Source organism: Drosophila mauritiana, chromosome 2L (assembly GCF_004382145.1).
Source record: "Drosophila mauritiana strain mau12 chromosome 2L, ASM438214v1, whole genome shotgun sequence".
Classification (NCBI taxonomy): domain Eukaryota; kingdom Metazoa; phylum Arthropoda; class Insecta; order Diptera; family Drosophilidae; genus Drosophila; species Drosophila mauritiana.
This window is the reverse complement of record NC_046667.1, coordinates 5,355,106-5,367,474: the sequence shown is the minus strand read 5'-3', so window position 1 is coordinate 5,367,474 and position 12,369 is coordinate 5,355,106. Positions and strand designations below refer to the sequence as shown.

The 12,369-nt window shown below is 42.7% G+C and overlaps 1 protein-coding gene across 1 annotated transcript; it reads right to left on the bottom strand.

Annotated features, from left to right (window-relative positions):
* Positions 1–682: 682 nt before the first annotated feature.
* On the bottom strand, positions 683–5,872 carry LOC117148251 (T-box protein H15). The gene is made up of 4 exons (XM_033315558.1): positions 5,420–5,872; positions 3,253–3,706; positions 2,021–2,306; positions 683–1,625 (listed from the first exon to the last, which is right to left on the bottom strand). Exons 1-4 carry the CDS (start codon positions 5,604–5,606, stop codon positions 807–809), a joined length of 1,746 nt encoding a protein of 581 aa, XP_033171449.1. The 5' UTR covers positions 5,607–5,872; the 3' UTR covers positions 683–806.
* Positions 5,873–12,369: the final 6,497 nt, after the last annotated feature.

The following is a 12,369-nucleotide window of genomic DNA, read 5'->3' as shown; positions in this document are numbered from 1 at the left end:
TTTATATTTTTTGTTTAATAATTTTTGTTTAAATATTTTTCGTGTTTTCACTTTTTTTTTAGCGTTCACATTGAATACAGATTATGGTTTTACTCTCCTTTAATTTATGCTAAATAAATCTTTACGTTTTCGCCGGATAAATATAACTAACTGAAGCGTCTATGAATTTACTGTTAATACTATGAATATATCATTATATATAATAGCATTACTAACGATTTATGCTTACACTACATAGCTATATATAGTTTACAATCGTGCAGCGTTTTATTTATGTATATATATTTTTTTGTTTTGCATAGTTTTTGAGTGAATTTCGTTCTAACTTTACACTGAGATGAGTTTTCGAACAACATTAAAACATTTGTACAATAAATTAAACTAGATTACAAGAATTCTCTAGGGGAAAGTGAGAAGAACTGTACAGCTTATACATAATTTAAGATTTTTACAACAAATAGAGAAAAGTTTTGCTTTGCCTTCATATAAACAACAAATAATTTACAACATTCAAAAAGATGGCTATCTTTTTTTGTTTAGTTTTCACTGGGTTTAAAAGTCGTCTAAATTGAAAAATAAAGCTAAAGTTTAAGAAATTTCAAGAACTGAAAACAAACTTAGCATTTATATTTGCCAGACCTGATTTCTTATATCCTGAACCAAAATATTGTATCTTTTTAACTTTTTTTTTTAAGTATTTGCTGCGTATTCCAGGAACTTTTTTGCATTTAAGACGACCTTTAACCCCAGTGCTTTCACTTTTTAATACTGCTCGTGGCAAGAACTTGGTGGCATGGGCTGTGAACTTAGTGGGTGGGGCTGCGGGAGACGTTTACCGCGGGCGGCGAGCCGGCGGCGGAGGAGGGCGGCCCCTGACCACCTGGCAGTTGGTACGGACTGAACCGCTGATACTGGCGCGGTCGCATATCGGGCGACGGCGATCCCGACGACGTCGACGATGGCGTGGATGCAGTGGGCGGGGGTGGGGGCGTCCGGTTGGCGGCCATTGCTGCGGCGGCCGCCTGCGCCTGCGCTTGAGCCTGAGCGGCGGCTTGAGCGGCGGCAGCTTGCTGATTGGCGCTGGCCAAAAAGCCGGCGGTAAGTTGGGGCCACTGCTGCTGGAACATGTGGAAGGCGCCCAGGCCAGGGGGTGGCGGAGGTGGTCCAGCTGCCGCTGCTGCCGCTTGATACATTTGCGGCATCATCAGCTGCGCGTAGGGGGAGTTGCCGCCAAACATTTGCAGATGCTGGCGTGCCTTCTCGAACAGCGCCATCGAGGAGGGATCTCCCTGGGCGGCAAACTGTTGCATCAGCGGATCGGGAAAGAGGCGCAGTGGCGAGCGGAGCTGCTGCTCCAGGAGCAGCGCCTCCATCGGATCGCGATCGAAGTCGGTGAGGCGGGAGGAGTCGCGGAAGCCCTTGGCGAACGGATTCGAATCGATCTTCAGCTTGGTGATCAGCTGATTCTGATAGGCCGTCACCGCGGTGAATACCGTTTCCGGGAACACATAGGTCTTGTGATCCAAGTCCTGCAGTTCCTTGGGATTAGACGGAATGCTCTGGCCATGGCTCAAGCGAACCAAGTGGATTCTGGGCTGGTACCGATGCATCGAGTTCAAAACGATCTGGAAAGGATTCGAGAAGAGGGAAAAGGTTTCATTGTAGTAAGTCGATTGAAATTTAGATAGCTGGGGATTAGGAAAGTGCTAAATATGATTGATACATCTGATGAAAGTTATCTTTAAAATACTTTAAAACTTTTTGTAAATTAGAAAGAAGTATATTTTCCTAAAATTCTCTTCGAAACTCAAAGATTTTCCATTTTCACAGCAATGCAACATTAATCAACGAAGGTCTCCAGACTCGCAACTTGGCGAATATTTCTTCGTGTTGCAAAATTATCAATCATTTAGCACTCGCGGCTAATCGCTACCTCAGCATCTGAATGTCTCAGCAGTTGAGTATCTGCGCATCTGAGTATCTCAGTATCACAGTATCTCGGTATCTCAAGTCAACTCACCTGTCCGTTCTTATCCATTTCGTTATTAGTCAGCTTCACCTTCTCGAAGGAGATAACTTGTTTGCGGAGCGCCTCGCAGCTGAAGGGACTGTCGGGATGGGCGTAGAGGCGTGCTGGGGGGGCGGGGTCGGCCTTGCCGGCCACCAGCCAGGCGGAGCGATGGTAGGCGTACCGATACCGCTTCGAGTCCATGGGGATGATGTCCATGAGGACGGCGTAGCGATCGGCGGGCTGGATTTGCCTCAGCGGACCCGAGAAACTGACGCGCACAGTGGGGAACATGCGTCTGGAAGAGGTAACAAATGAAATTAATTCGATTAGATTTTTGCTTTCATTGAATGCTCCCTTTTTTGGGGATTGCTATTGCCACACAGCTAGTTAAGTCGACTATTTATGGCCCAGACACTGGGGCTTCAACCAGATTTTCCCATATTTTCCTTTTCGATTTTCCCTGCTTTGACAAGTGCAGACAATGAAGACAAAAGCGAAACTCTTCCTTCATTCTTTGAGTCACAAACCTGTGTATCCCTCTCTCTCTTCTACATCCTGTGGTTTAATGTCCCTCCAAAACACGGTGACATAACCTCCGGCCAAAAAGGCCAAAGGCGGACATCGGGGACCGCCCTGATGTCTGCGACTGCGAGGTGTGATTTTTACAATATCATTAAGGTGTATATATATGTCTATCTGTGTGACCTGTGTGCGTGTGGTCAGGTGTGTGGGAGCAAAGGTGTGGACAACCCGTGGTCACTCGGATTGAACTTGTTCCCATTCTCCCGCTGACAACAGCAACGCCCATAGCTCTGATTTTCTCATTTTCTTCCTGCGCAGGTACACAAATGTTTCCTTTTTTTGCACAGTTTCCCTTTTGGAGGAAACAGACCCCACACAGTCCCTCAAATGGCATGAAATTTTTGTTGACACTGCAAAAACCATTTGGCGAGCCAATTTATGGGCATTGAAAATAAAAACTGACTTAGGTTGAACATCTTTGATGATTGAACACGCAGACACTTGATTTTTCAATAAAGAAGTTTTGCGGAAAAGTGATGAATGCAAAATATTTTGTGAAAAGAGAATCGGTTTGGCTGTGTAGCAACTTTTACCTCCCAAAATCTCCCACGTTGCTCCCCCATTTAAAACTAATGCCTGTTTGCACTAAACTCGACTGACTGACTGATGGTTTGGATGGATGGATGGATGGATGGCTGGTTGCTGGTTTGGATGCTTACCTGCCCGTTTTGGTGATGATCATCTCGGTGCCAAGATCGTGAAAGCGATCCCACAGCTCTTTGGTCTCCAGGTGGCACTGCACCGGCTTCAGATCGTCGCAATTGCAGGAGCCAACAATTTTGGGTGCCTTCTGCACCGGTTCCGGTGTTAAACGCTCCTCGCTGTCCTCCGTTCCCGGGGATTGGGGCGGTGTGGAGCAGCGTCCTTGGCTGCTCGTCGAGCTGGTGTTCAATTGGGATTCGGCGGAAGCTGTTTGTGCCACGGCGCCACCGCTGTGGCGACTCTTGTGTGCCACATTGTTGTTGTTGTTGTTGTTATTGTTGTTATTGTTGTGGTGCTGGTGATGCTGGTGGTGCTGATGGTGGTTCAAACGACGCGCCTTAGTTGGTGGCTCCTCGGCATCGCTGCAGTCGACCACATCAACGTCAACCTCATCCTCCACCGAAATGGGACCTTAAATGACACGAGAGGGAAAAGCGAAAATTGAAAATTAAATCTGAATTACACCGTTCGTTGGGAGTTAATGCAACTTAAAATGCAATGCACATGGGAAAAAGCGCTAAGTAAAATCTATAAACACTTTAAAGATCACACTGTATCCTATATTTTTCAACACTTTTTCCGGCATAACTTGTGCGTATTTTTAACGATTTTTCCACTGTGCATTTGGCCAAAAAGCGAGGCCGTGTTTCCGTTGACAACATTGAGTGGTGGAGCTGATTTCGCGGCAGACAGCGTGGAGTCGTCTCATATTCTTGGAGTTTCCGCTTCGCTTCGCGTTTCAATTGCAATGAGACAGTGCGACGACGACCGCTGGCTTAATTGGCAAACTGAACACAAATCGGCAATTAAACAGCCCGAAACTCTAGCTGCGATTGCTCTTTTCCATTGCATAAACAAAAGCGGAGGGCTTTCGTTCAAGGTGTGTGCGAAAAGTTGATGAATAATATTTTTGGGCCCATCCATGGGCGAACTCTCGCATACGCTTTCCACTTTCCACAAGCCGAAAATGGTAACAAAGTGATGGGAAGAACTAAGCAGCCCGTTTTTTTGCAGGTGAGCCCAGACGGTAGGTGTTAAAATGCAAAGTAAGCAAACGGAAAACGACCACAGAAATAAACAAAACAAAATATGAAACTAAAAAAAGCTGCATATTTGATAAAGAGATCGTAAAATACGAACACCTCGTAGCGATTTTGTTTTGATTTCGGCCGTCGCTAATTTTCTGCGCCTCGTAAAATTAATAAAATGAAGCACATTGTTGAAAATTAATTAACATAATTAGCGGCCTTTGTTAAATATGAATTCCGTGCGCTTAGATGCTGTGCACAATTTGCATATTATCATAATATCGGCCACAAAAGAGCGCTGCAAGTGCTCGCTAATAAATATCTGATTCGCGATCTTTGGCTCGGACTTAATTGCGAATGCCGTCGGCCAGAGAGAACTAGTTTTTTTCTCTTTTAACGTGGCCGGAACGCCTGCTAATTGTCATTGGCAATTAAATGGAACTCTGCGCACCCAAAGCGACAACAGTAATTTAATAGATTTGTTGTGCAATCAATTAGCGATTGTCTTGTGGCTAATAATGTTTGCATTCGCCGGTCAAGTTTGCGGTTCTCTTCTTGGGCGCTGAGTTGTTAATCACGTTTAATTTGAATTAATCGTATAAAAATTCCATTTTTGTTTTAGCAATTTCTAGATTTTTATGTGCTGGTATGTTAAGTAAGTTTTTGTACAGAAAGCACTGCTAGGATATACTTGAATATCTAAATATATAACTATGATTAAAGATTGTTTAATTAGTGAACTTATAATATGAAAATGTTATAAGTGCCTTAGCAGCTTATCAAATGAAGTTATAAACGAGACAATTATACCCTTTTACCCTATTTGGGACTTCACAAAAGAAAGTAACTTTAAGATATTCTGCATCTCTTCAATGCACTTCGAAGGTATCTTTGCTGTAAATCTGTAACTTAAGCTCAGCTTGTTTTAAAAACACTATATAATCGAAATACTTAATCTTCAAGGCATTCAATTTTTGATGCATAACAATATATTTTTTCAAGTACAATTTGTTTCTATCAACCTATTGATGATTCTACCGCTTCCCACAGAATTCCTTTCTTATTTAGGATAATTTCAATATGTATCTCGACTTACTTGCACTGCGAATTGAGGACTCCCGACTGGAGGCATCTTCGCGAGCCATGATGGCGGCGATGGAGAAGTCCGTCGCTGAGCCGGCGGCACTTTTGCTAGCCGTTGTTGTTGTCTGTCCACTGGCATTTGGTGCTGCGGGGGCGGCGGGCACCCCGTTGCACAAATACGGATGAGATCCAACCAGCATTTTGAAGGGTATGATGTTGTTCTTAATGGGGCTTTAACTAGGGAATACCTTGGAAAGGTATTGGGGTATTGTATCTGGTCACTTTTCAACACTTGGCACTTATAAAGCTAGATGCATCTTTAGCTTTGGTAACTCGAGCAATATGTGTGTGTTTCAAGGTGTAAGTATCTTGTTTCTTTATATCTTTCTTGCTTTCTTTTGCTTATCTTTGGCGCACGCGAACTGAGAATCTCGCGGACTGAGTGTGTGCGCAACGGAAGGCAGGCGACGACGAACTGAATTGTGTCAGGAAATTGTTGCCGCTGAGAAGCCAAAAACGACGGCAGGCGCAAAACTCGGGAAACCAGTTTTTCCTCCTATGGTTGCTTTGGGTGCAAGCGAGACCACCCTACAGCGAGCCTTGCAAGCACGAGTACAAGCGGGACAGCCCTATGGCCGCACACTCTGAGTGAAAACGCCACTCGCTCTCTCGTTTTCCAATTGGAAAAGCGGCGGGGGAGTGAACGTGCGACAGAGAGAAAGGCGGCGCTGTCAGCAACTTGCGCCCCTCTCTTTTCTTCGCCTCACCTCTCTCTCTGACGAACGCGTCATAACTCATTTACAATTAAAAATGTCGGCGCTTTTGGCCTTCTCCCTCGCACCTCTCTATTCCTCTATAGCGAGATCTCTTTCTGTTTCTTGTTGCCTCTCTTTCTCGCCCATTTATGAAGTGCCAACGTTTTGCTTGCGGTTTTTTCTTGGTTCTTTTTTTTAAACAACTTTTCGCCGTTGTCGTCGCATTCCATTTCCTGTTATCTCCTCTTCTGACGTTTTCTTCCATCTTCCGTCTGTTCCATTTCGTTTCCAACACGTTCCGTATCTCACTCAATGCTGTTTTGAGTGAGTTATTCGACTCTGTTTTTTTCTGCAGTTGCATCCTGCTGTTTTTCCTTTCTTATTTATCTGCAAGGACATGGACCTTGAGTCAAGGTTATTGCAATGGGACGTTAGGAATTTATTAGTTTGAGCTCGAGATATTTTGCTGTGTTCTAAAAACATGGATAAACAGTGCAAAAACTAGAAGTTTATTTAAAATGTAGCTACAAAAGGAATTTGTATGATCTACGAGCTTATAGGAACATGTTATTTCGGCAAAGAAAAAAACATTTTTAAGCCTGTTTGTTTAATACATTTTGTAATACTCTGTTTGAAAATATAAAATATTAATATCGATGTAGGAATAAGTCAAGACATACTTATTTTCAAAGTTTTTTTTTTTTTATATTTAAGAGGATATGACGGAATTCAACTACCTTTCTTATAATTTAGTTTACTTTGTTTTGTGTTTTCTTGTATACGCTGTATGCTAGAAGCTATTCCTCTGGAAAATTTCCCCATAATATTTACAGATGTCAACAAATTGTTATGTTTCCCAGGCAAAAGTCAAGACCTTTGTCAGTGCCAATTAACCCGCTAAAAAATGCAAAGAAAATGCTCCTGCGACAAGGAAACTCGAAACAACTGACAGTTCGTCACATTCATTACGTATCGCTTGGATTGCCAATTGCCATGACGGAAATCCTGCGATCCTGAAAAACGGAACGCGGAGATCCAAACTAACTAACAAGCTGACTAATCCCGCTTATCCTGTGCGAGGAACAAACCGTCTTGTTGTGTGATTTTTGTAATTTGAGACATTTTTTAAGTCGGGTAGCGACAAAGTGGGCATGTCACTTTGACACTTTCGCCCTGGGAGAAATGGTGAAAGTGGACGGGGAGGGATGCGTCGTGTGTGTTCTGGTTACAGTTGCAGTTAAGTTGATAGCTATAAAATGTTTTATCACATAAGGGATTGGGATAACTTGCTTGTTCTAAGAAGTAGAGTACATTTTTTGAATCTAGAAACAGATTTACACTACCTTTAATACTTCTTATATTTAAATTGAAAACCCAGCAAATGTTTCTATTATTTTGCCCTAGTCTGTGCATCTACATGTGTGTCTTTTTAGGTGGCAGTCCCGTATGTCACCAAAATGTCAAAAGCCAAGGAAAACACAAGTTGTGAAAACAAAGGGCGGCCGCTCCGAAAAAAAGTGGCCACTTGGCACTTGTAAAAATAAACAATTCTGCTTGTTAATTAGTGCGGCTAACTGTCCTCGTTTGACTTTCTCCTTGTTATGTCCTTTCCCTCTCGAAATCTCAAGTATTTGGCCCTCGGCTTTGTCGGCAATTTATAATTTCTTCGATACTTTTCCCTTTCTCACTTAACGATCGCTTTGGGTAATCGAACACTTTCACTTTGAATTTGGCCGACGCAGGACTGTGGAAATTTCCTCTGGTCAGCAAGAAGGACATACATTTTCCTGCTCCAATTTTCCTGGGCGGTCACTTTGATTGATGATTTGCGGCAATAGATAACTAATGTTTTGAGCTGGCCTTAATTTCATTTTTCACTCTGCTCACTTGAGATTCCCCTGCTTTGTCTGCGGCATTTCCGCTTCTTAAGTTCGAATAACACTTTCCGGGGCTTCGATTGCAAAAGGGTTCTTCTTCATCCAGGGGGTTTTCAATTCGTTCGTTTTTCGAGCACTTGAGCCGCCCTGAAGTGGGAGGCACGTGTTCGTATTATTTTTATTACCATTTCCATTTCTTCTGGGGGTCTGAAGACGAGGCAGCGGAGAATTTCCGCTTGGCACTTGCCTCGACTCCAAAATCTGCCCGATAAGCACTAAAAGCGGAAGCAACCCAAGCACTATTGAGTTTCTATTTATAAAGCGGAATTGCAGCAACATGTGTGCTGGAAATGAACATGATATGGGGAACTGTGCACTCTGCATTGTATGATTACATGTAATACATTTTATTTAATTTGATATCACTCTGTGGCTTACTTTGTAACGATAAAAAAAAGCTTGCTGTTACCTGATAGCATTTTGTATCTTTACATTTTATTTGTAAATGTGTATATATTTGTTTAATCTACCTATTCCAAATCGAATTACAAACTTAATAATTCATAATCCATAACAGAATCTTGATGCCATCCCTCAAGATCCTCAAATCACATTAGGCATTTCCAGTTTTTGGTGCCGCATTGTCTGGCAAGGATATTTGCCAAATCATCTTTCATCCTTCACGCATATTTCCCTCGTGTCCTGTGGCCTGCCCGCAAATATTTACCAAATATTTTCCATTATTTTCAGTTGTTTGCACTGAGAACGCCCACAAAAAAATGAAAATACAAATAATGAATATTTCTGTGGGGGAAAAGGAGGAAGGCTGGCCAACCGGTTTGTCTGGCTGTTTTGTTCTGGAATTTATTAATGAAACTCATTGGGTTGGGTTTTGCTTTTTGGGCTTTGCCCTGGGGACCCAGTTGTATATAGTTTTTTTTTTTTGTTTTTTCGCCGTTTGGGTGCATCTTCAAACCGGAGCCGACGCTTTGATAAATGCCCGGCACTCTTGGCTACCGGCTCCGGGTTTTCCACTCTTTTTTTCCTTTTAGCCCGGTAGCAATTCCGCTAAAAGTTGGACACTGCCTTTATTCCCCAGCTATTTGTTTATGCAAAAAACCACAGAAGTGAATAAGGTAGCAAATTTTCTGGGAATTCGCTTTTAGCAGTCACCATAAATCTTTGTGTATCTCCGACCTGGCTGGTTTTATATAGGTATATACATACATAGGTGTATATTCGTGTGCAGTAACAATTGTCACACCTTTCGGCGGCCACTCAGCAGAATCCCCCTTTCGTCCTCTTAACCCCTCTGTGGTGCTGTGTGTGTAATTTGACTCATTAACAAACCGAATCCGAGCCTCAATCTCTGATGTCTGAAGGGTTTTCGGTCTGTCTATGCCACATAAATCACAACTTAAACGATGCGTAATGCTGTGGCCCCAGATCTTGGCTTTATTTATTTGTTTTTTGCTGCTCTAAAATTTATGTCATTGTCGGGCAACGCCTTTTCTTGTTTTCCCTTCATTTTTTTTGTTAAATGTTTACCCCTGCAATTGGAGTCCAAGCTTGCTCTTGCTTAATCTTCACCAAAACGCCCATTTTGTGCACCTTAACACTAAATTTACATATCCACCGAGGCAGCTGGTGGATCCTGCTCTTCTTATTTTTTTATGGCCCAATTACAGACGGCGATTTCACATTGCAAATCCGGAGTTCGCTCTGCCCGGCAGCTGCAAAATCGGCGGCTTGGGGATTGGATTGGATCCTCAAGATGCCGCAGATTACCCAAGTGCCCATAATTGCAAACGGGCGAAATGAGTTCACTTTGAGTCGGCAATTTGCCGGTAATTATTACCCAATCCGTTGGGAAGACCAGGCTGCAAAACAATAATGAAAATTCATAAATTGGCGAGAATATTACAAGGCGGTGAAATGTGAAATGCAATATAGAGATATATGTACTTACCGCCTTTTTTATCAAATTTCTTTTGTATGCATTTTATTAAAAGAGTTATATTTTATATATTTATTTATATATTTTTTACTCATCATTTATATGGTTTTGTAGCTTGAGCATATATTTTACTTATCCATAATTTGCGTATGCTAATCCCCAAAAGATTTTGCCTCGGGCGGCACATTTGTAGTGGCAATTTCTGCGAATTTCTGCCACTTCCTGGGGCAGGATCAAACGGACCGTCCGTTTGACAGATCTCCGCCAGAGCGGTTGATCGAAGGACTCGCTCGGTTTTAAGGTGTCAATTACAACAGGTCTCGGGAACAACCTTTGCCATTTGAACCTGACCGCCGCCGGGAGGAGCGTTCTCCGTTGTTTGCCGAAGGAGTCCTAAGCCGCTAAAGGCGCAACACCCACTTCTGCAATTATCCTTTTTGGCCAGCGCCCACCAACTGCGTCCCAGGTGCTCCGGCACTGGGTGTTCGAAAAAACAAATACCCAGCTTAAGCCTGGAGGTAAAAGTGCGAAAGTAGGAAGTCAGTCCATCGAGCCCTTTGCACTTGCCGCAATCTCACTTTCATTCATTGCACAACATAATTGAGGGCGTCTAATTGCAGGTGAGCGAAAGAAAATATACCCGAATAATGGGCGGGTATCCTGGCATTTATATAGATTGACTTCTTAGCGCCTGGAACACGTGCAGCAGTTGATTAATGGTGGCCCAATGTTGGGGAGGTTCTATTTCAAAGCCTCAAAATGGTGGTTCCCAAAGATGGTAAGGCAAAACAAAAAAATAAAAACACGAAACGGGGCAGCCTGCAAATGTTGCACATGTCCTTTTGTCATAAATTTAACGGAGGGAAGGCTGAAAACAAACAAACCAAATGTCCTTTATACTATTTTTTCACTGCTGCCACAAGGCACAAGTCAAGTCAAGCTGAACCGTTTGCTCTAAATTGAATTCAAATAGTAGACGAATACGAAAAGGGGAAGACTCCTCGAAGATGCTGCTGCATCTGCCCAGAAAAAGATCAGGCTCGGTCCTTCGTCCTTTTTTCTCGGCAATAGATCATTTTCCACGCTCGGCGCGTTCGTTCCCTGGCATTATATTGAAATTTGTTGTGTTGTGCCAACAAAATATTAAAAAAATGTCATATTTGATTTGCATTCGAGGCAGAGTCCTTTTGAGTTATATCCCTGCATTGTTCGACTTTTGATGCGGTTTTAATGAGCACTCCATGCTCGGTCACATCAATCATAATTAGGTTGCTTGTGTGTGGTTTTCAGGATGCTGGACTTTTGGGTTGTGCCCAAGGCGGTTTCCATTCTTACAATTGTGACAGATTTGGGATTGATTTGGAGGGTTATAGTTGGGATATGATGGCATATCTATGAGATATGTCTGTTTATAAAGGGTTGGCAATAAGTGGCAGAAAGACAGGGTAAATTGTTCGATAAACGCTTGAAATTATGGATATGTTTAAATATTTTAATGATATTTTTGAATACTTAACAAGTTATGGGAAATGTAAATATTTTAAAAATATTTTTTATATTATAATAAACTTGCTGCCAAAACATTTGCTACATGTAGAGTGTGTTACCCCTAGCACTTCGAACACCTATTATTCACACTCCACACTCACACGTCCATTCAAATGAGTCAATGCCTTAATCTGCTTGCCTCATGTGAGGTCTTTTGCAACGCCCAGAAATGTTGGTTTTTTGGTGCACGTCTAGGGTTTCGGCTCCGTCTGCTCCTTGCTGCTGCAACACCCTTTGATGAGGCAATGGCCAAAAGGATACATGCATCGCCCTCCTTTCCACTTTTCGGTAGGTGTTGCTAATGAAGCGCTGTGTGCGGTCCCTGGAAATTTGAGAGGCGTCAACAGGCGCTAAATCCGCTTAAATTGTGGCGGAAGCAGGCTCTTTTCTCTGCCCTCTTCTGACACTGAAATATGATTGCATCTGTTTCAAGAAAGGATATATTGCTTTCATAACATATACTAACAAATTGAATACTGTTTCTGCACATGCCACATAAGCTAAGAGCACTGGAACTTGCTTGACTTGCTTGTGTTTTAGTTAGACTTGTGAACTCTTTGAATTGTGTACCCCAATTTTCTTTCAGTGCTTGGTTTTTTTTGTTTGGACGTGCGTGCATTTAACTGCCGCCAGAAGCCAGAGTTTAAATGGCTTCGTTGCATTTAGCTTCGTTATCGAATTGTAATGAATTCATATTGCGTTCGATTCCTTTGCCAGCTGACTCCTCCCGGCTTAAAAGGACGACTTTGACCTTATGTCGTCATTGCACGCAGCTCGATTGAAGCGTTTAATTGCATCAAGCAGGACTCGTCATTAGCGTAATTAG

Coding starts and splice junctions, on each gene's coding strand:
- LOC117148251 (XM_033315558.1), bottom strand. CDS start 5,606: ATGCTGGTTGGATCTCATCCGTATTTGTGCAACGGGGTGCCCGCCGCC. Junction 3,707..5,419: donor GTCCTCAATTCGCAGTGCAA/GTAAGTCGAGAT, acceptor GTGTCATTTAAG/GTCCCATTTCGGTGGAGGAT. Junction 2,307..3,252: donor ATCATCACCAAAACGGGCAG/GTAAGCATCCAA, acceptor TACCTCTTCCAG/ACGCATGTTCCCCACTGTGC.